This window comes from Centrocercus urophasianus, unplaced genomic scaffold, assembly GCF_019232065.1.
Source record: "Centrocercus urophasianus isolate 14NV4802_14NV808 unplaced genomic scaffold, USGS_Curo_1.0 seq_33, whole genome shotgun sequence".
Taxonomy (NCBI): Eukaryota; Metazoa; Chordata; class Aves; order Galliformes; family Phasianidae; genus Centrocercus; species Centrocercus urophasianus.
In genome coordinates, this window is record NW_024884900.1 from 2,844,756 (window position 1) to 2,867,686 (window position 22,931).

Here is a 22,931-nt window from a genome sequence, read left to right on the forward strand (position 1 = left end):
GGGAGGGAGAGAACACAGGCTGAGTGGTTTGTGCCTTAATTAAGAGTTGAAAAATCAGACTGGAATCTAACTTGAAGGGTAACGGCGCAGAGGGAGCCGCTCAGTTTCCTGGTAGAGCGCAGTGTCTGTTTTTAGTCCTGTCGTGCAGCTCGGGGTGATGTTCGGGGCCGGGTGTGTCTCCGCTCGCCTAGAAGGGCTGGGGCGGCAGCTGCTCGCTGTCAGCGCAGCCCCGCTCACGGCCGTCTCCGGTCCCCCCTCGCTGAGGCAGGGCCCGGTACCGCAGAGCCGAGAGCAGTCCCGGGCTGCGAGTCCCCGGCGCTCGGACAACGCAGCCGGAGCGGCATCAGCAAGCGATATTGCGCATGCGCGGAGCCCAGGCCCCGCCCCGAGAGCGGTGCGTCTGATTGGTCTTTTGGGGCGCAACATGCAGATGAGGGGGCGTGCCTTAGCAGATTCGCTGGCTCCGTTTTCGGGGTTTGGTAGCGGGACTGGGGGTCACGGGCGGCGGTGGGAGTGCGGGTGTGTGCGGGGAGCGGCGGTGCGGGGCCTGGGGCGGGACTGGGGCTCGGTGTAAGCGGTGTCCGTGAGCTGGAGGGCGATGCGCGGCGATGGGGCGGGCGGCGTTGGGAGTGGTGAGTTAGGACTATACTTTCAGGGATCATTTCTGTAGTTGGTAACTAGAGGAGTGTGATCGAAAGTGTCCGGCGTCACAACCCACGAGGAGGAGTGGTGTGTTCTTTCCTGAGCGTGAAGCGGGCGGGCGGTGCTGCTTGTGCAGGAGCCGCCCGCCATTGATGACCGTTCCCGTCCCACGTGTTGGGTCTGGGAGGGAGAGAACACAGGCTGAGTGGTTTGTGCCTTATTCGAAGTTAAAAAGCAGGTTTTATCGTTATCGTGGAGGGTTTTTCAGATGGTGGAATCAACTCTGTTGAAGGTGTCAAAACTCTGCTCTTCCTTAATGCTCCCCTAGAGGCATGGTCTTTTTTTTTAACCAGCGGAGTGTTGTGCTGTTAATTGTGCTGCCCTGTGATGCTTTGCTTCTGGCGTTTGGATTTCATTCATTTAGAAACGCTGCATCAGCTGTGGGTGGTGTGTATGGAAAGCTACAAGGGAGATTGCTTATACCATCTTACCAACGCTTTTCAGTCTATCTCGTTATATTTCTTATTCGCAGCAGGAACGTGGCAGTAACCTGCACTGTCAACAATCCTGCCCTTCCCTTCCTCTTTCCCTTGTCTTTTAGAGGAGAAAAACACTTCCAGTCATCCTGATTTCTTTGCAGGTGCTTCTGTTGATGCTGTGAATTCCATGGGCCAAACCTCTCTTTTCACCGCTGCATTGTTAGGCCTTGGTAGAATAGTGGATGTGCTGTTGGATTATGGCTCAGACCCTAACCAGTTAAGTACACAAATATTTCTTTCTATTTAAATTGAAACTAGCAGTTAATCTGTTAGAGTTTTCAGCTTTGTTATGCAAAGCTCCTCAAAGGTAAGCAGGTGGTTAATTTTCCTTGTGTCCTGGCACACATTAATGATTTGCTGTACATAATCACTATCAGTATGCAGTTTCTTCCCTCAGGCTCAGCTGTTTGGTGGTGGTAGGGGTTGGCTGTAACATTTCTGCTTTAATGCTCCCCAGTCGCTGTTATGATGGAAGCACTCCGGTCCATGCAGCAGCTTTCTCAGGAAATCAGTGGGTTCTTAGCAAGTTACTGGATGAAGGAGGTGATCTGAGAGCGCACGATGAAGGGGGGAAAAATCCACAGTACTGGGCTATGTCAGCTGGAAAAGAAAGCAGTGCTCAGGTAGGGGTTTGTGAAGTGTGTACACGTTGAGTATGTGCTGCGTGTGCATTCAGATCTTAAGGTGAAGAAATTCCAGCATTTCAGAGATAGATGGCTTTTCTGTATTTGAAAAAATATTTAACTATTTTTTTTTTAACTTTCATAACAGCATTTTGAAGTCCTAATGATTGAGATTAAAGTCAGGTTTGGCTGAGGCTCTGTCCATGCCCATAGCTTGTTAGGACCATCGTGTGTACTTGTAAGAGAGGAGAACGACAGCTCCTTGGTTTTAAATTCTGAGGTAACCTTTTCCCTTCCCCACCCAGATGCTGGAATTCATACAGCGCTGTACATTCCACATGCAGGCTGCCATTCAGAATTTTCCCTGTGATCCAGTGAGGAAGATTTGCTCATCAAAAGCACTGGTTTCCAGTCCATCCAGGTTTGGTGGCCTTGTTCAAGGGTAAGAATATATTCTCTTCATCGAGGAATTGGCTTTCTTGGATTCTTACCTCCCCGTTGTCTTAAAAGTAGCTTATTCCTGACCTCATTGGTCACTGTAAATCTTTCAGAGGTGTGTTTCCAACCACTCATGAGCTTTTATATCAGATGATAGGAAAAATGCATATTTGTGAAGAAAAAGTGGTGCAGGGTGTCTGTATGTATGCATGACTGGCCACCTGGCTTTAAACAAAAGCCTCTTGTAACAGTGTTTTTTTTTTTTTTAAGGTCTTAATTACTTGCACAATAGTTTGGGATTTCAGCCTTTGCATTACACTTGCTGTGTGGAACCTGGCATGATGTTTGAAATCCATGACTGCTGCCTTGGTTCTGTGCCCTGTCTTTGCCTCAACATAACAGTTACTGCTCTTGTTCGTATGTTTTTGTTACTTAGAAATGCTGACAGTCCTCTGGGTAGATTTCTGAAAGGTGGAGTTAATGCAGCCAAGAACATCTATAGCTTTGGTTTTGGGAAGGTAAGCTGCTATGGATAACGTTTTTCTAATGTTATTAGGACAGTTTTCCTATTTTTTTTTATTTTTATTTTTTAGTTGTGTGTTCTTCACAGGAAAAAGCTGTGGAAATGCCAGCTATTCAGGCCTCTATTAATGGGCCTTACTGGAGGAGGCTGATTTAGAACAAACAATAAAACCTTTGCTGTGATCGTTTCTGCTTTTCTGATTTCAACTTCACCAGGAAGTTAAGCTTTTTCACTGGGCACCTTAAGATTTTAGTGCAGTGCTTTGGTTAACGTTCCCATTGCAGCGATTGCTTCAGAGTTTTTGCTGAGTTTTGGCAGATGTGGTACCTCTGGAACTCCTGCACGTTCCTTTTGGTTTATGTGCTGGTGTTGTTTCAGTTCTATCTTGCAGGCAGCGGGCATCTGGGCTACTTGGCATCTCTCCCTATTATTGGGGAAAAAGAAGTGGTTCAGGCAGACGATGAACCGGCGTTTTCTTACCGTGTTGGACCATGCATGACCATGACAAAGTGAGTGGCATCAAAGGGACTTCAGCCCCTCTCCATGTGCAGCTGTTGCTATAAAGTGGCAAATTGGCAAACAGGTGCTTTGTTTGGATTGTTTTCCTTGTGGGTTCTGTACTCTTCCACCACCTTCTCTCACAACTTTATTTTGTAGTCCACTGGTTGTCATAGACTCCTTTGGTTGCTCTTGTCCCTTCCACACATAGGTGGTTATTCACTGATATAGTGACAGCAATAAAACACTGATATACTATTGTCTGGATGATCAAAATAAGGGCAGTGTTACTGACATCAGGACTCTTACAGAGGTCCTTGTAGGTAGTACTTCAATGTGAAAAATAGCTTCTGTAAAAAGCATATTGCAGATACTCTTCTCCTCGCAGCTTGATGTGGGGGAGCAGCAGAGTGACAGTGAAGGAACTCAGCTTTCAGCCCCATCAGAACTGCAGTAAGCTACGCTTAGCTGATCTTCTCATTGCAGAGCAGGAGCACAGTAGGTAAGAGACAATGAATGTGCTGTCAGTGCTCCTGCGGTCTGTGAGTGGGAGAAAGTGTGATTAACCTCAAGCAGGCTGTCAGGCTGCATTTCTGGTTTCTCTCCAAATGAGAAATACAGGATTTTTTTTCTTCTTCTGTCTCTTCCTACTCTGTTTTCTCCCCTATGTATAATACAGAAAAAAGTGATATTCCCTTCTCCCACAAATGCTTCACTGCATGTTTCATTCACAGCTTGCTTAGATTCCTCTAGAAGCAGCAGTTTGTCTATGCAGATAAGTTGGAAGTATTTATGTAGAGAAGACCCAGAAGGGCAGGACTCTGTTTTTTGGTCTCAAATTCACTATAACTTACTTCCTTTCCCTTTGCAGTAAACTCCGTCATCCCCATTTGCTGCAGTTGATGTCTGTTTGTCTGTCCAGTGATTTGGAGAAAACCCGTTTGGTGTACGAGAGGGTCAACTTTGGTTCTTTGTACAGCATCCTGCATGAAAGGGTAACTGCAATACTTTTTAAGCAACACTTATTTGAGTGTTTGAATACAAGCAGCTAAGATGCTGTAGGGGCTGCAGCTGAAGACAGAAGAGTCAAAGAGCTGACTGTGCTGCAGGGAGAACTTTGACATAGTCAGTATCTCTTAATTACTGTTTAATGTGTTACTATGGTTTGGTACCCAGAACATGTACATTATTCAGCAGGTGCACTTTGTGTTGTTGTTACTACAGAATGTTTCATTTTGCTTTCTTTGCCTCCTGATGTACAGCAATGGTTTCTCACTGCATCAGGCTTTGAAGTCCTGCAGTGCAAAATCAATGACTGTGTGGTTTTTTTTTCAGCGTGCCGAATTCCCAGTGCTGCGCATGGAGACAATTCTGCATGTCCTCCTTCAAATCAATGATGCTTTACGTTTTCTGCACTCCCGTGGATTTATCCACCGTACAATTACCTCCTATGCTATTCAGATTGTTTCTTCTGGTGAAGCAAAGCTATGCAACATGGAATACATGATAGAGAGGTAGAGAATTGCCTTACTTTGGAAACACAAAGTCAGTGCTAAATTCTGCTGATTAGTAGGTATCTAATGGTCAAGAAGGACAATGTTTTTTGCCTCTCTTTTGAGAGAAACATTTTAAATTTTTGGGTAAACTACTTTATACTTATATACATTTTTTCCTTCTTTCCTGCAGTGCAGTCTGATTAGGAAGGGAGTCAAAGATCAGTTAGACTTCAGTGAGAGTAAAATTGGCAATAAGCAAGATTTTCCAATGGAAATATGCAGAAAGGAGCAAGAATACTTCTTAACTTCTTTTTCTCCTTTCATGTAGCAAGGATGGTGGAGAACACAGTGATCTGACGCGTATTCCTGTGCCAGCCCAGCTGTATAAATGGTGCTCTCCTGAAGTAATCCTTGAAAAGAGTGTCACGGTGAAATCCGACGTTTACAGCTTCTGCACAGTGATGCAAGAAGCCTTGACAGGTACGTGTGTGGGCTTAGGCTGTTGTCACCACAGGAGCTCACTGAATGTTTTTGGAGCAGGCTGTTTATTTGCCTTACGTTGCTGCATAAAACCTTGCAGTTATTGCACGTGTGGAGCTGAGGTGGGGAAGGAACCCTCCTGACAAAAAGCCAGTGTTGATGATGGTGGCAGGGACTGCGGGAGACTTGTAAAGTGTATTGAAAAGCTTTAAACTGCTGAACTGAAGAATGAGATTAATGGTAGGTATTACAGAGATAAAATCTTGTTGAGTGGTGTTTTGCTGCTATTTGTCATCTTCATGCAAGGACAGCAAAGCATTCAGTTAATTATTTGCAGTATGTAAGATGAGCCTGTATAGCTTTTCTCCTTTTCATCATTAGGAAAATATATGGGAAAACTTCTGTTATATGCTGACTTTAACTGTTTTGACAGTGAAGTATATAATAAGCAATTATCCTGAAAATTAAACCTAGAAGGTGAGCTGATTGGGAATGAGCAATACAGAGCGTGGTTACTGTGTGACTGTCCTCTGCACAGCTCCCTGTGTGGGTCTGCGTTTGACTGAGATAGAGAGGATATGCTAGGCTGGATTGAGTGCTGTTATTATAGTGAAATCTAGTAATTTTACAAACAGTAATTATAGTTTTATAGTTTTAATTAGAAATTACAGGACATGTAGGCAGGAATAATTCTTTGTTTCCGATTCTTCTCTTCCTCTCTCCATTAGCATTAAGATACGACTTATGACATGAAGTGTACACTTATGTATTGCAGAGACCCTGCCCTGGAAAGGTCTTGAAGACTCAGTAATTAAACAGCTCATAATTTCAGGACAGCAGTTGGAAGCAGATGTCAGACTTCCTGTACCCTATTATGACGTTGTGAAGTCAGGGCTTGAATCCAAACAGAGGAACCGCTCCATGAACCTCCAGGATATTCAGTACATACTGAAAAATGATTTAAAGGTAACTTGTGGAATCGTGTCCTTTTTGTGGTTTTGAATGGCAGTTTCATGTCTGTTCAGATTCAGGTTGTTCTGCTTAAAATCTGCGTGAGAGGCTTTTTTGTGTGAAACCTGAACATTGAGTGTCTTTGTTTGATGATGGAGACAAACCGCTTTAAAATAGAAGGTGGAGTCACTGGACTTTCCAATACAGAAGTCATTCATAGTCTGTCTTGTCTTTCAGGACTTGACTAAGTCTCAGAGTTGTCATGCTGATGAAATGGCAAACGCACAGAGGCCTGCTGTTTTTGCAGATATAAACATCTGTTTGTCATCAACTTTCAGCTACCAGAAGAGAACACTGGAATTGAACGAAAAAGGGGTAACAGAGGCTGGTAAGTTTCTTTTAGCAAGGTGTGGTGTGTCCTTTGCTTGGTGTGTTCCCCAGTCCATGAAGATCTGATGTAAATAATTAAAATGTGAGCATCTGGAGATTTTATGACATAGTTTGGAAAAAAAGAAAGCATTTAGACTTGAATTATAGCTAATAATTAATGTAAACTCAAGACTGTTTGTCTGGTTAATAATTGAAGTTCAGGCACACTGCTTTCAACAGAGGTGTTAAGTGCTGCTTATGTAATCTCTCAAAGGTGTTGATTCCTTAAAAGTACAAAAGTATTGTGTCTGATAGGCCTCTGGAACTAAACACTAACATCATATTTTCCAGACAGTTCTGCTGTCCCAAGTTACCCTGTTTTTCCTGAAGAGAATAATGCTTTAGTGGACGTTGAGGCACCCACCAGTCTGCAGCTAGTTGTGCAGGAAAGCAGTCACGATGCAGCTTCTGAAACCCAGATGACCTGCAGTGTGAGTGATGTGGATGACAGCCTCTGTAGCTTTGAAATGAATGAAGTCTTTGCCAGTTGTCCTGACTTTCATGAAGACTTCCTGGAAGAAGGAGCTGAATTAAGTCGAACACTAAAGGATAAAAAAAGACAGCAAAAGGAAAAAGATGAGAATGTCCTTGGAGACCTGTGCCTGTCCCCTGGAACGTACTGTGAGGAAAAGCCAGGTTATGAGGAAGGCAGCATTTCAGAGTCAGTTGCAGAGTGTACTGCAGAAGAGGAGGAAAGGAAAAATGAGGCCTCTGACCTGAGCATGCTGGCACAGGTGAGAGGAGATGCTGGCAGGAGGAGGAGTACTCTGTCTTCAAATGAACAGCACATCAGTAAATGTGTCCTTGATTTAAAGATTGTTCAGAGCATGTTGCAGCAGGCAGCAGAGTCCCTGTGCAGAACAGAGGAAAAACTGGACAAATTAGAGGCAGCTGAAAAGCAAAGGAAGCTTCTGCAGGGAATTTGGACAAATCAGCTTTCTGAGCAAGTTTTTTGTGACAGACCCTGTAACAGATCTGATAATACTTATCCAAATATCAATAACCCTTTTTCTGGAGCTAACACTTCTTTATGGAAGGCTGTAGGTCCGCCATCGAGTGACTACATTCCACCTCTGATGACATGCCACTCACAAGGAGCTCTGCATGGAGGTGGTTTCCAGGCTGTTTCAAATGTGACTGAGGAAATGTGGGCAATTCAGAATGGAAAGTGGAAATGCTTTCATCAGAGGGGTAAGAGTGAAAATGAGAACAACCAGCATGACCTCAGCTTCAGTGAGGTGAAAAGCCTTGATGATCAAGTGGACCTAGAACACGAGGTAAAACGTGGGGCATTTATCACTTTCCTGTTCTCTATCAGGTTTATGGTGAAGAGTTATGAATGTAGTAGTTATGAATGGTGCTCAAGAAGAGGGAGGAGCTAAAATGTGTAACGGTGACTGAGGAGGGAATGAAGTCTTGTGATAAAATGGGGAAAGTGTGGGGCCTTTGTTTTTTGTTGTTTGGTTTTTTGTATGTTTTTATTTAAGGAGATAGGAGCTGTCGCTTCATAAAGACTTTTAGATCATTTTCATTATTAAGAATAAACAGTTGATATGCTTAGCAAGACAAGAATGAGAAATTTGTGTTGTCTGCTCTGGGACTAATCTTGGATCATTTAAGTGTACTCATTGCCATAGGAACCAGATGTTGTGACAGTCTGCCTACATGTGTGAAACCTGGTATAAATCCAAAGAGTTTCTGCTAGGCTAAAGGCTGGAGCTGCCATCCTTTCAGCAAAGAAAAACATAGGGAATGAAGTTTGTCTTGTCCAGTTCTTAGTAAATCTCATAGACAGCTCTGCTAGTAATTAACAGAGTGCCCAGTGTGCTGAATCATGGCTTGTTGGACTCATTTCAGCATTTACTCCCACGTGTATCTGTTAGATGCAAAAAAAAGTTCAACTTTCAGACTCAGAGAGGGAGTGACTCACGTTGTGCAGCAAGTGGAAGCAAAGAAGAGAGGCGGTGAGTTTTGATCGTATTCACCAAAAATTAATTGTAGTAGATTCATCTTGCTACAGCCACTGTCCAAAGGAGATGCATCCAGGATTGAAGATGGCATTGGATGGTTTTTTTTTTTTTCCCAGTAAGCCAAAAGCCATCTGTCCAATTAGGTCTCTTCTGTGACTCACTGTCAGCTGCAGAACTGACAAGTAACTGCTGCAACTGGGCACTTCTAAAAGTGGTGTTCAGACAAATTGCAAATGGTTTGCTGATGGAGGTCAGCGTTCTGGAAGTGTGACTGTGCTGCAGGAGAGCGATCTAATAATGAAGTCAGTAATAAGGGTTCCTCTCTGCACACAGCCTCATTCAGTTCTCAGTAGAAACACTGTAGCTTTCACTGGTGTAGGACTAGGCCCTACCTCACAGGGACAAAAACCTGTCCTGCCTCATGATTTATTACAGGTGCTATCCAAAACCAGCATCTGAAATTTGCAGCACAAAAATAAGCGAGGAGAGGAGGAGGATGCAGCCAGAATGGAGAAGTAAGTAAATCAGTGTTACCTCAGCATTAGTGGTAGCAAACTTCAGTGTGGTGGAGTGCATTAAAACTTCATACGTTTTTGTCACCTAAGAAAGGTCTGTCAGCCTTGATTGCTGTAGCTCTATTAGGCTATTTTTGGAGAAAAAAAGCACATTTTGCACATTCAAGATATGAAGTAATCACAACCACACTAAGACAGTTTGACTATAAAGCTCAAAGAATATCTGTCTCTTTTTAGAAGGATGTGAGAGTAGATCGTGAGTTTAGAATGGGTAGCACAGCAACGACCAGTGGATGGCAGTACAGAATGAATAATAGAGAATGCAAACTAACAGAAGTCGTTCATAAAAAAAGGCTTATCTGTATGATTTATGCAGATTGTAAACTTAAATAGAAGGAAGCTTCCAGCTCTTTTCACTATAAAGGAACACACAGGCTGTAACTTCAGCATTTTCAAGTATGCAGACACAAAGAAACACAGGGAAAGGTTTCAGAGTCCAGATTGTGTTTTGTGAGCTGGTAACTTTGTTCTTTTTGTGTAGCTGAAGTAAGGCAGATGGCTAGAAAAGTGGCCTCAGGACAACTAGAGCTAATTGCCCCATATCTAGCCAGTGATTGTACATCTGAAAGTGAAGTGGAGAGTATAAAGGAAGCATTTCCACATGTCACCAGTAGAGCCCAAAAAGGGCGAGACCAACGAGGATATAGATGGCATACAGGTGACAGTGCTGAGCCTTGGGAGGATGGATCTGAATCTGAGGAGAGTGATCTGGAGTCTATATTCAGAAGTTCTGGAGGTAAGGCTGAAAAAAGATTTTCTTTTTTTCTTTTTTTTTTTTTTTTGTCTTTTTGTCTCTATCTCCCAGCAGATTTCAGCTTCTGTGGCTTTTGTCAGAGTAATTGGCCATTTCCCTTCCAGAGTCCTTCTCCAAAAGCAAAGCCAGTGGCTCAGTCATTTCTGAATGTAGGCTGTACTGAATGTACTGAATATTACACATGAATAGATGGAGGAAATGTCCACTGAGCTTGGAGACCATTCATGATCACTGATCACCACATACCAGCATGTGAGAGCTAAAGCTTTCAAATCCATGAATATGCTCTCACTCTTGTTTCTTTCTATTGGATTGCTACCAGTTTTCTACCCTACCAGCAGAAGTAGTGGACAGTGCTTTTATAATGGTTATGGATAAAGGAACAAGGAAAACTTTGCCTGCTTTGATTAATAATATCTTTTAACTTGTTTCTTTCTTTTTTTTTTTTTCTTTTTCTTTTCTTTTTTTGAGATTGTGGTTTTATTCCATCAGACCACTCATTTCCTATTATTTTTGCCTTAATGACTGTATTCTATTCTGACATTCTAGGGGGAAGTTGCCAGTCACCATCACAAGATGAACAGACAGAATCTGGACCACCTGTTGATAAGAATTCAGTCATTTTTCAACAAATTGAGACTGTCTCTAGGGTATGTACCATGTTCTGAGAAATCTAGTTGCTGCTGGTTACTTGTAAAACAGTTCAGAACAGTCTCTTCATGTTACCAAACTACTGAGGCAGCCATCTTTCGAGTGATCTGACCAGCAGTCATCTCAACTCTTTATTTTCTTTCCTCTTCTGTGGACTGTCAGAGTAATGCAAAGAGTAGGAACTAGGTTGAAACAGAGAACGATCAAATTGTGTATCATTGCATTTGATGCAGTTTAACATTATGGACTAAAATGTGTGCTCAAGAGAGAGTGGAGACAGCATCTTAAATGCTAGTGTCTTTCACAGGGGCGTTCAAGAGAATTACCTTGTTCCTTTAATTCATATCCCAGTGAGTCTGAAGAATTCTTGACTCCAGATTCTGATTATTTCCTTCCTCCTGCTGTTCAGGAAAGCTCAGAACTAAAGGTAAAAGACACAAACACAACAGGAATTAAGTCCGTGTCGTGAATGTTGGACGTAAGTTGAATTGCATGTGATTTTATTATGCTCCCATTTAATTTGAAGAAGAGCTGTAGAAAATGTGAGAGTAAATTTTTATTGTCTTCTGAAGGAATATCTACAAATTGAAATCTAAAAGTAAGAAAATTCTGACCCTGCTCCTTTAGAAACAAGCAAAAAAACCCAACAAACCAAAACCACCAAAAAACAGGAGGGACGTGTTTACTTTATTTGGTTTCCCAGTGGCCATATTATCTGTGGAGCCCTAAAATCACTCTCTTGTTGGTTGAGAAAAGTTTGAGGCTGCTGATAATGTCAACCTTTCCTCTCAGCTCTGTAAGCCACAGTATTCAAGAGTCTTAAAAACAATCTTCATTCAGTTCTTGAAATTTTGAAACTTAAACAGGCTACTAATTCCAGTCCTTGCTGCATGCTGATGAGCTCTTGAAAAGCTCTCTCCATTCTGCTGGTTGTGAATATCATCCTGTGTGAGTTGTCCTACTTGTTGCAGTTTACCAGTGAGAAATGGCGTTTGTTTCCTTTTGCCTTTGCTCCCTGCTCTGGACCTCAAACCCTGGAGGGAAATTAGCAGGCACTCATGGTTGGTTTTGTTTTGTTTTACAGAAACAGAGGCCTGAAGATGCAGGATCAGGTATTCAGGAATCAGGTAAAACTGCTTTTCTGAGGTTGGGGAGACAAGTCTTGTTGCACTCATGTATTTTGGCAGCAAAAGAAGGCTGTTAGAAGGCTGAAGCTGGGTTTCTTGGGGTCAGTTGGTGTCTTTTCTTTGTTACACTGAGAGCTGATTTTGGAAGATGAAATTTGGACATTGCAATCACTGAAATATCACTTGATGCAATGATTATGTTCTTGCTGTTTGATGAAGCAAGCAAGCAAATCCTACTCCTCATTTTATACCTTCAGGCTAAGTTTAATGTTTTCATGAGACTTGCTGTGGTGCTGGGAATTAGAGCTGTATTTACACATTAATGTTATTAAAAGTATCTTGAGCATAAAAGCTTTAAGAGCTGACATTCTGTGTGCAGAGTAATGTAATGATCACTGTTGTCTGCTGCTGCTTGTCTTAGCTCAAATGTGTAAATGTTGTGATATTCCCCAGTGCTTTAGTGGTTGACTGTCTGGCAGCTGTGGTATGTTTATGAAAATGCATCTTTAAAACACATTTGTCTCTTGACAACAACAAAGGTCAGAAGAGCTAAAAAATTTAATAAAGTTGCAATTTCCTGTTCAATGAGTTGTGTCACTTTCCTTTGTACTTGCAAAACCCAATAACAGGGAACATTTGTTATTTGTATTCAGGAGGAAAAATATTACTCTGCGGCACAGCAGCACAGAACTCTGGCAGTAACACACAAGGAGTGAATCAGCTTATCCATATGCCTGTAGCCAGGTAGACAGACTTATTTTCATACTTACTCCAAGCATAAATTGGGTTATAAAGTATGCTCTCATAACTAAATCTGCTTAATATTCAAATAAGGTGCCATTGGTGTTTTTAATCATCATCTACACAACGTAGTTCATTGCAAAAAAAAAAAAAAAAAGGGCTTTCATGAGTCTCTTGGGGTTTTGTTCTTTCACCATGTTCACTATATTTATTTTGTTTGTTTCCCTCATTAAGCAGTAAAACAGGAGAGGTAAATCATGTATATAACAATTTCTTTTACACTCGTACAGTATATCAGTTTTAAACAGAGCAAAGATAATCCACATTATGGCTTCTGTCATCTGTTTTAATTTTGTTCTGCTGTGGTTTCAGAGTTCAGGTGGCATGGAGATCATGCTTTTTTCCCTTCTCTGGGAAGAGTCTTGCAAGTACACTCACTGCATCTTGCCTGCAGATAACATTAGCCTGTGCTGGGGGACTTGCAGTCTCCCTTGTCAAGCATTGAGGTTTTTTGTCCATTATTTTTGTAAATTTTGTGTTCCAGTAGTGTGCAGAGATGTCTGCCAGCATCACCACCCTGCTGCAAGGAGTAATGTCCTTTAAAAAGAAAGTTTTCTCCCTGAATGTCTTTCAGCAGAGGTTTTTGGGCTTCTTAAAAGCCTGTAGCCTCCCTGTGGTAGACAGCTTGCTTTGTGTTCCCCCAGTTAGCAGCTGCTCAGTGGGAGTGACAACTGCTTTTACTGTCTGTCAGTATTTGTATTCTCTCCTCTCCACTGGAGGAAATGAATTACGAGTGTCAAAGGTTGAAGGTAGGTAGCAAGAACGTAAGTATTTGGCCTAAAGGTAAAAAGTAATGTTTCCTGTTGCTGTGTCACTTAGGAACTGAGCTCTGGCCATCAGGACACAGAGACCTTTTGCTCTCTTACCATCAGACTAATGCCTCTCTGGCCTTGAATGGGATTGTTGCAGTTTGAGAGAACAGTTTACATTGTCGACTGATCAATGAAGATAAAGCAGTGTAGTGATGTATATTTACAGATGTGTAGTTAACTTTCAGTCTGTTTTGAAAGCAATACATGCTGTGCAGATTTCTTTTTTCTCTATACTGGATACAACACGCTGAAAATACTTTTTCCCTCGCCCTCTCTCTCCAATCTCTAAGGTTTTGAGCAAAAAGTTTGTATGAGTCTCAGAGTGAAGGTCAGCCTCTAAACTTCTCGAGAGAAGAAACAAAATGCATTTATTTTCATAATTTTTCTGAGAAGATCAATGACAGTGACCTTCCCTGTCTTCTCTTCCCTTATTCCAGTGTTGAAGCAGCACAAGAAATGATGTCAAGGGAGCCGCAGGAAGACTCCAAAGAAAAAGACACGTAAGAGCCACAGATTTGCTCTGTGCTGAAGCCTGCAGCAGGTTGGCTGTTACCACTGTGAAAGTGCAGTGTTGATGTGAGACAGGAAGATGTGACAGACAAGCTGAGAGTCAGAAAACTGGGATGTTGGAAGAAGCTGGGAGATGGCTGTAAAAGGGCCATTGCGTAGTTGTCCTCAGCTTACATCAGAATATTTTCATGTCTATGAGTAATTAAATTAGTGTAACAAGTAATTAACCCAGTGCAATTTGCATGTGTCTCTTATGTTAGTGTTGCGATTCCTTGATTCTTCCATGCATGTTATGCAGAAGAAATAAAATCACTTTGAAGGGTGGACTGTTAGGCTGCAGTTAAATAAATTGCATTGCAGAAATAGTATTGTGATTTATCTTCTTAAGGAAAAATTACAAGCCAAGTTTTACAAGCCAAAATTACAAGTCAAGTGACTCAGCTCTTGAAGTTACATTTTTTACAGAAAATGGAATTTTGCATAGCAGTCATTGACTTGATAACAGTGAATTCATGATCATGTGAAGATGCTGTGAGGACAGCATAACATAATCTGCAGTGTATTTGCCTTGTGTCATTCCAGTCCAACAGCAAATCAAGAGTTTTTGTTACTTGAGTGTCCATCACTTCCTGTGCAGAAGCTGAGCAGTTTCAGTTAATCTGAGTAATTCTTTTGCAGACTCCTAAGATCTTACATTATTCTTAATGAATCTTTATTTTTTTGTGAAAGGTTGAGGATTTCCTTTGACTTTGGAGGCAGTTTTTTTCCTAGAGGTTCACAGTTGAAGCTGTTGTCCTTTCTGGAGGCAGTTTCCTGAGGTTTCTTTTATAAGACAGTTATTAAAATGAAATTCTTTAAAGAAGGGGAAGGGTAATAATTAACCTTTTGTCTGCAAGATCACTGAAGGTGATGATCTTTAGTCTTTGAATTCTGTGTGAAGTTGTCAAAGCAATTGTCTTCTGGAAAACTGGATAAGACTGAACAAAAGTAGAACATAAAGAACCTGAAAGTAGCAGAATTTAGTGATTTACAAGTAAAAGAACTGGCTATTCTAACATGTCAGAACATTTTTCAATGCTTCAGATCAGTGGCAGATATTCAGGATTTGTCAAGTATTCCCTGTGAGGAAGAGCACTGCTACAAGGACATAAGTTGTAAAACGCCTGGAGTGAGTCGTGTGCCCCCCAGTGTCAGCACTCCAATCAGTTCAGGTAAGTGCAGAGAGGAAAGGAGGGAGGACAAATTGCTGGAGTGTTTCATGCCAAGTAGAAACTGTTTATGCAGATCACAGAAGCTCCATTCATGTAGTACCAATGCAGAAATGCTGTTTTCCAGTTTTGCTATCATTTTTTTTTTTTTTAATTCTAGAGGAAAAAATTCCAGTGTCCTTTGAGAAGCACAGATGCTGCCATGAAGTAGTTTTGGATTCTTCCTTGTGCATTTGTCAAGAGGTTTCCTCTGCAGTGTCCCGGACGTTCACCACAGCCTATGAAGAGGAAAGGAGCACTGAAGTTCTCTCTGCTTTTCCAGGCGTTTGCTCCTCTGGATTGAATGAGCCTGTAAGTCCAGGGAATTAAACAGATTACACTTAACTCAGTGCAAATATTGACCAGCATCAAAGTGGCCTTGCCTGATAAAGAATTGCTGCTCAGCATTAGATCCAGCGATCTTGCAATACCAAAGCAATACAAATTGGCAAAATTATTAGGTAGAAAAGACCTGTTTTGTTGGAGGCTGGAGTTGTCACAGTGGTCTTCTGGTGTGTCAGCAGCTGGTGGCTTACCAGAACCATTCAGAACTATGAATTATGGGCACTGAAGGTATGGTGTGGCCTCAACGTTTATCTTGACTGTCTGTCCAGTCAGCTTATATATAAAACAGTTGCCTGTATGTTTTCCATGTGTGATGATTCTTACTCAGTGATGGAGTTGTCATTTAGATACTAAATTAGAATTTGTTCAACTAGAACAGTAGCGACTGCATTCAGTGTCATCAGGTCAGCTCTGTGTTTTTAGGCTTGCACAGAAAACTGTTGAAATTCATTAAGCCCATTAGCAGCTCAGTGTGCCTTGACTGGTTACAGAGACAGTTGATTGTATTGCTGCTTTGCCTAAAATTTTCTTCTAGGACCCAAGTGCCTGAAGTACCTGCTTCCATTTTGAAGTCTGTGAAGACTTGCCTTTGATTACAAATCTTGGATTTTTAGGGGGTTCTTGTGGCTTTAATAATTAAAGGTTTAAAACAGAACGAGAAAATGGAAGTTGTCAGATCTGTCCTTCCAGAGAACTGCTGTCCAACTGCCCATACAGAATGTCAAACTAAATGAAGATTGCGTGGCTGACAATATCTTAATGACTAGCAAAAAGATGAGCAAAAAACAGCTTAGGCAAAATTTCTGACACATCTTGCTACCTGAATGTTTCCTGTTTTCTCATCTTCTGAACCAACTGAAAGGCTTATTGAGAAATTCAAACTTATTTTATGTCTTATCTCATTTTTGACTTGGTGTGTTAAAGCTGGTAGTGGGGAACAGCAGTTCTTCAGTTTGCCTTGTATTCCGTTCTGTATGATCTTACACAGGGTGGAATGTCAGTTGTTGCTTCATCCTCGAGAAGCACCAGGAAGGCACCTGGTAAGTCTCTCAACCCACTCCCAGCCCAAATAGAGTGATCAGTCAATGGATAAACGCATTTGAAAAGGAATTTTGTAGAATTTCTTTTTTTTTTCCTGGACACTTCTTTTTGTAAGGGTAGCTAATTGTGCACTCAATTGTATTGCTAGTGATGGTGACATTAGAAATTGTGCGTTTGCCCTCGCAGGTTAGGAACTCTGACCTTTAATCTGACCTTTTGTTGGCTTAAAATTAGCAGTGCAAAATTGAGAACTGTATGTGCAAATCTAGCTCTGAATACTTTTTCCATTTTGGTCATACTTAAAGATATTTGATAAAATGTGAATGAGCCAGGCTCATGAGGGTTGAGAAATGAAATACATCAGCAAGAGGCTGTCACAGTCTGAGTTTGTATCGCAGTTATTAAGAATTAATCACTGCTAATTAACTTCCCCCCCATCTCAGCGCTCGCTCAGGCACCTATCCACCTCCTGGATGAGCTCCCTGCTGGTGCCCCAGCCCAAGAGCTGCTGGATGAAATTGGTGAGAGACACTTCACCCAAAATGATACAAGATGTGCCAGCTGCGTTTCAAAGCCAAGGACAGTACTTCAGTACACAAATCATTCTCTACTAAAATACACAAGAGCTTCCAAATCGGTTGCAGTCAGGTCAAAATAAGAATAGGAAGTTAGGCATCAACAGCTTAAACAACCGTCAGTTATTGAAGTTTGTCCTTGAAGCTTCTGCATCTCACATAATGGTTAGTGGCTGTTGCTGACAGCAGCTTGCTCGTTGAGTACAGATGTAATTAAGCCCTGGAACAAATTTGGCGTAGACTGAAGTTTTCAGAGGTGTGGTGGAGCTGTGCATGTTGTTCATTAAAACCAAGGCAGACTGGGTGGCTGCATCCCTGAGGTATTTTTGCAGAACTTAGTCTCAGTGAATTACATTTATTTTTGTGGTCATATTTTTATGGCGTTGTCTGGAGATGTAATGAAAGGGGTTTTTTTGGTGTAAATTACGGAAAAGAATTTCACTGATTTTTATTTTTTATTTTTTTCTGCCATAAACTCTTCCTAAACAAACACCAGACATAAGGACAATTAAATGTGCATAGATCCTATCCTCTTTTGGAAAGGAGGCACTCAGACAATTCTAATCTTTTTATTTCCTCATTCAGCGAAACAGGGACGTGTAGAGACTGTCAGCAAGTAAATAAACAATGGTCTAAGACAATTTGCAAATTAATAAATGAACTCATTTATGTAAAAATTTAATCTGTGTTTGGGTGGATGAAGACAAGTGATATGTCAGGTTGTTTAGAAGTAAGGAAATGTGCTGTTTCTAACAGAGTGTTTAAAGCAGCAGGATTCCATTGCTCAAGACTTTGTAGAGGAGGGATTGTGTGACTGCAGGGTGCAAAAAAATGGTTAGCAGGAGTCCTAACATGAATATTATGGATTGAAAGATAACTGTGACATTGCTGCAGAACTACTTGAATGCTTGTCATGGTGTATCCAGCTTTTAGAGTTATTTTCTTAATCGTGGTTGTTTTGGAAAATCCATCAGAAGCTTGAAAAGATGTTGCTCAGTAGGATCGTATTGGCTGTTTTCACAACAGTGCCTCCTCCATCAGTGTTCTGTGGCTTTTTCTGGGCATTCACCTCTTAAGTTTTGATACGGGAGGCTTGAGATCTGAACTATCCAAATGAATCTGCTTCTGTTGTGTCAGTGTAATGTATGCTGTGTTCAGATGTAAGTGATGAAATACACAAAGGTATAGGTGCTGTGCAGTTGGTGTAAGATGTTCCACTGAAAGCAGCCAGTGCACACTACCTGCTTATGCTCCTGACTCACCATGATGAAATAATGCCTGTGATCTTATGGCATAAGAAAATAGCATCTGTTGGGATAATCAGTGCCGTGTTTCCTGTTCTGTTACAAAGGTACCACAGATAGTGGTGTGTGTTACTTCTGAAGCTCTATATAGTAGTAAGTGGGAATCATTTTTAGACTTTCAGCAAGTAATGTCAGGAAATCTAAGTCTTTAGAAACTGTGCATTTGTTTCCAATGAGTCAGAAAGGGAAGAATTTTTAAAAGAAAAATAAAAGGAAAGAAAAATCAACAGAACACGAGTTGGCTGAACAGTATGGTCACTTGAGAATGGAACTGGTACTTGTTTGTGTTATCCTACAGCTTTGTTACATCTACTCTCATTTAAAATTGTTACCCAGAGGGTAGAAGCTACTGTGACTTTATTCATAGGAGTATCCTGGGTTTAGGTGGCAAAGAATTACTGGCTCTTCAATCACGGTGGTTTTGTTGTATTTGCATAAAGTACAGCTATTTCAGACTCCATTTTTGTGACAGCCTACAGCTTCCTGCTTATCGTAGCTTAGCAGAAGGTGGCTGAATATATTCACATGCTTAGAGAACAGAACTTAGTGAGATAAGTCTGAGGAGTTGAGAATATCATTGGATTGTGCTAAATAGGGTAACAAAGCTAACATCCACAGGTTTTCTTTTGATTTTTCTTCCGTATCTGGGATTGTAAGGGGAAAGATTAAAGATTAATTTCCACATGCATTTTTCATTTAAGCGTGAGGCAGAATGTTCACTCTTGCGAATCTAAAAAATGTGCTGCAGTAAAATACTTGTCTACATCTTGCTATTGGCCACCTATTGCTGAAAATAATTCAGATTTTCTTAGTTGGTAAAAGATCAGATGGCTGAGGAAAGAGTAATTCAACAGCAGACAACTGCATGTTTCCTGAGCAGAGTAAATAAAGCCACAGTTTATTTACTGTCTTCCTTTCATACCTTTGACTTTAAAATCTTTCTGTGGACAGATTCTGATCGAAATAAAATGGAAGGCATAGAAGCAAAAAAAGAAATTGAGATAAGTGAGAAGTGTGATTGTGGTGCGTGGACTATGGAGACATTTAATCTAGCAGAGGAAACAGAAAGGTATGAAAAACACAGGGATGATAGCAGCATATATCATTTTGAATTACCAAGACTTAGAAAAATGGTTCCAATACATCACAACAAGATCCAGAGCTGGTAGTAAATCAGCTGTTGTAAGAACCGTGATCACTGTGACTGTTCTGTTGGAATGTGTAGTATTAAAAATGGCAGCATGCATTTAAGCTCTTTCATTCAACAGGGCTCACTCTACTCTTGATGACGCTTTAGAAAGAGTTCTCTGTGCTGTTCCTCCAGATGAGCAAATTGAAGGACGACAACAAGATGAGGAAATTCAGGGATATGCTCTTGGGTTAGCTGCTAACTGCTGCGTTATTCATAACTTATGTTCTGTGTTCAGACCTATGATGGGCTTGTCAGAAAATGGGCTGTTGCTCTTCAGGAAATAATGCATCGAGGAAGTCTGCTTGGAGGCATCCATCAGAACTTTCAGTACTAAACTGAGAGAGAAAAGAGTGTTTTGTTAAGAGAATTTCCTATTAGGTAGAAAGCAACTATTTCCAATCAGCCTGGAAGGCAGTGCATCATCTTCACAGAAATTGGAGAAAATTTGCCAGATAAGTAGATAATTTTTTTTCCAAAGGTAGTGAGAGGAATGCATGCGAAGAGAATAGAATCATGAAAGCTCTTTAGGGAGAAAGAAGACCAAAACACTTCGAAGAGTTTGGGAAGGCCAAACTGCCTTGGAATATAGGAAGAAATGAAGAAAATGGCAAGCACCATATCTGTATCACTTTAAGAACTCAAACATGAGAGCTTTAAATTCTGAACAGCTCCATGGTAAATGCACTGAGTGATCATAAGTCATTCCTAACATATATCTTCCTAAAGAACACGAGATAGTCTACTGTTAGCATCAGGATTTATTTATTTTTAAGGCAAATCTCATGACAGCCAGGAGAGTCTCGCTGATAGGGCAGTGTGATTGCTGCAGTCTGTGTTTTCGTATTTCTCTCTATATATCTATTCATAAATGGCTCTATCCAAAACCCATTCACACAGTCAAACCACATTTGTGTAAAGCGTGCAGGGAATCACTGGAGTCTGCTTATGGCTGTAAAGGTAAAGCATACCTACAGATTTAGTGGGAAGAGATTGCGTTAAGGTTGGGTCAGATGCCCATTACAGCCCAGGGCAAAAATAAAAAAGCATCTTGTATCTCCTGGCTTTTGTTCTGGTACACTGTATTCATCCTCTCTAAAAGAAAATACAGAAAATGAGGTGATATGTAAATCTCTGTCATTTAAGGGCTGCGAGCCTGAGAGATCCACGAGGTGTTGGAAGGAAGAAGGGAGCAGAGGAAGGTGGAGCCAGGGCACGAAGCAATGAGGCAGATGGCTGTGCTGGGAGTTCAGAAGGTCCTCTTCATCTGTAAAGCTCCTGGGTGCTGTACTGCACAGTATCTCATTTATTTCGTTCTTAGCACTGAATTTGCCAAGCATGCACAGTGTAGCGTTTTGCTTTTCCTCATTTTTTCTGTCTGGATATTGCTTCTACCCCATAGTTTTGAAAGAGAGGAAGCTGCTGCAGACCTGAGCTCTCCAGAGATGCTTGGAAACTTTTGTTTTTTAAATCACTTTAGACTGACAGTGCTCTGGAATGCTTGCAGAGAGTATGTTTCATTGTGAGAGTGCAGTTTCCTCTACTGACCTCCACTGAATGACAGTTCACATAACTGCACCTGTGTCCCATTTAGTCCTTGGCCCCTCTGGCTTAGGCACCTAAAGGCTTCACATTGTAAGCACCTTGCTCTGTTACCACCCTCATTTGGTATGTACCTGTGTGGCATGTGCTAATGCCATCAGATCCCTAAAACAGCTGCCTCAGTCCAGTCTCTCTCTCCAGGCTTTTCTCTAATAGAAACTGGAAGCAGGGAGGAAGACTCAAATGAAAGGGCTTTCTCTATTCTGTGTCAGAGGTGAAGTCATTTTACATAGTTGGCAGCTGAGGTATCTTTCTGCAAACAGGTTTCTGATTGCAGGTGAAACTTAATGGGTCTAGCCAAAAGAATCTGCAGTGCTGGTGAAACCAGAGCTTTCTCTCTGAAGGGTGTGACTGTGTTTTGAGCTGAATTGAAATGTGCTTTTAAAATTGTATTATCTATTTTTATTTTTTAAGGCAAGCACTCTGAAGGTCAGAAGTTCCGCTTACGGGGACAGCAGTCTGCAACTTCTCCATTCAGGTGAGCACCTCTGTGACTTCAACTGGGCTTTTCACAGAAATCTCTGTGTCCTCTGGCCCTGTGAGATCCATTCTTCTTTTCCATGCCCAGGAGGGGTGCAGTATGAAGTCCCATTCTCTTCCACACTTGATCTGATACAAGTAAAAAAAAGACCCCACAACTGTGTGACTTTTCTCACTGTCTCCTTTTTTTCCTACAGGATAATTGTTTTGGATCAGAACGGTTCTCCTACGTGATTAGAATGGATAGTGAATACATCTGAGTGCATCAGCTGCTTGCTGCTGCTGGTACAGTATTCAGCCTGTGAACTGCAGCCCTTTTTTAGTCGCAAAGACTTCTGATGCTCAGACTTCTTTTATCTGCAGCAGCAAGTACTAAAAGAAATCGCAGTGCTTTACTTTATAGTGCATTTTATACTGTTTTTTGCCACTGTTTTATATCAGTTATACTGCAAAGGTGATCTGTGTTCTGAATAGAACAACCTTAGTGAGCTGGCTGTTTGTTTTTCTGTATGCACACTTTCATAAGCAAAATAATTTCTTGCTCTTTTGCATTACACAGTTTTCAGTGTTACAGACAAAATGACTGTAATTCTGTGAACTGCTGTTACTGCTCAGACTCATCTAATTTTTCCTTGCTGGAGTGTGGAGTGCTGTGTTGCAGCCCACGTGGTGTATGTTTTTCCTTGCTCATTAAATTTAACAAGGGTAATTTCTTGTTTTCTCTTCTCTTAGTGCTTTTGTGATCTAGTGTTGAACTGATTTGACTGATAAAGGGGATTAATTGCTGTGCAGAAAGTTAATGAGAAAAAAGCAGTGTTCTTTCAGAGATACAACTGCACCAATATTTTCCCTGTCAGCATTCAACAAGAATGCAGAAAAGTTAGCATTACTGAGATAGCTGTTGTTAAATTAAACCACGCTTTCATGGTCCAAAAAAGGTCCCTGGGAAGTAACTGACTTCTGGGTCAGGCTTTTGAAGGGCACAGCGAGTTCATGTTTAACTGTTCTTGTGATTATCACTGTCCAGGTGCAGGATGTGTGAGGATTGTCCTTATCTCTATTGAACACAGTGCAGTTCTATGGCATTCTTACAGTTTTGTGTCCCATGTGTTTCTCTTCCATCCTTGATCAAGGTGGGAAATTTTGCCTATCTGTAACTGTTAATTTGGTTTAATGACACTAATAAAAATGTCTAAGCTTAGTGTGCTCCCACGTGATTATTCTTCTGTTTTTTTCACTTGTTACTATTACTCCCTATCATCAAGTTATGTATTCAACTGAGGTGGTACTGAGGGAGATGCTGCAAATGGGGGAGCTTCCTTCAGAAGA

At 41.3% G+C, this 22,931-nt stretch overlaps 1 protein-coding gene and 1 non-coding gene across 15 annotated transcripts in view; both read left to right on the forward strand.

Annotated features, from left to right (window-relative positions):
• TEX14 (testis expressed 14, intercellular bridge forming factor) overlaps positions 1-22,803 on the forward strand; it is a 24,676-nt gene extending 1,873 nt beyond the window's left edge. Inside the window, exons 2-31 of one of the 14 annotated variants that reach the window (XM_042830231.1) lie at positions 1,283-1,397; positions 1,639-1,804; positions 2,110-2,246; positions 2,679-2,760; positions 3,144-3,274; positions 3,652-3,765; positions 4,135-4,258; positions 4,599-4,777; positions 5,088-5,239; positions 6,015-6,205; positions 6,428-6,578; positions 6,911-7,896; positions 8,477-8,583; positions 9,025-9,104; positions 9,646-9,900; positions 10,468-10,568; positions 10,877-10,996; positions 11,654-11,696; positions 12,350-12,440; positions 13,747-13,809; positions 14,903-15,030; positions 15,188-15,378; positions 16,400-16,451; positions 16,896-16,973; positions 17,784-17,861; positions 19,283-19,400; positions 19,600-19,710; positions 20,667-20,776; positions 21,537-21,600; positions 21,800-22,803. In XM_042830231.1, the coding sequence (XP_042686165.1) occupies positions 1,283-1,397; positions 1,639-1,804; positions 2,110-2,246; positions 2,679-2,760; positions 3,144-3,274; positions 3,652-3,765; positions 4,135-4,258; positions 4,599-4,777; positions 5,088-5,239; positions 6,015-6,205; positions 6,428-6,578; positions 6,911-7,896; positions 8,477-8,583; positions 9,025-9,104; positions 9,646-9,900; positions 10,468-10,568; positions 10,877-10,996; positions 11,654-11,696; positions 12,350-12,440; positions 13,747-13,809; positions 14,903-15,030; positions 15,188-15,378; positions 16,400-16,451; positions 16,896-16,973; positions 17,784-17,861; positions 19,283-19,400; positions 19,600-19,710; positions 20,667-20,776; positions 21,537-21,600; positions 21,800-21,836 (4,355 nt within the window). In that variant the 3' untranslated portion in view covers positions 21,837-22,803. Of the gene's footprint in view, positions 1-644; positions 1,398-1,638; positions 1,805-2,109; positions 2,247-2,678; positions 2,761-3,143; positions 3,275-3,651; positions 3,766-4,134; positions 4,259-4,598; positions 4,778-5,087; positions 5,240-6,014; positions 6,206-6,427; positions 6,579-6,910; positions 7,897-8,476; positions 8,584-9,024; positions 9,105-9,645; positions 9,901-10,467; positions 10,569-10,876; positions 10,997-11,653; positions 11,697-12,349; positions 12,441-13,746; positions 13,810-14,902; positions 15,031-15,187; positions 15,379-16,399; positions 16,452-16,895; positions 16,974-17,783; positions 17,862-19,282; positions 19,401-19,599; positions 19,711-20,666; positions 20,803-21,536; positions 21,601-21,799 lie in introns of those variants that run through there. The other 13 variants (XM_042830223.1, XM_042830217.1, XM_042830220.1 and 10 more) reach the window with 13 other exon arrangements.
• Positions 640-852, forward strand: LOC122166604. The gene has a single exon (XR_006170839.1). It is a non-coding gene; the product is annotated as a small nucleolar RNA U3 (small nucleolar RNA).
• Positions 22,804-22,931: the final 128 nt, after the last annotated feature.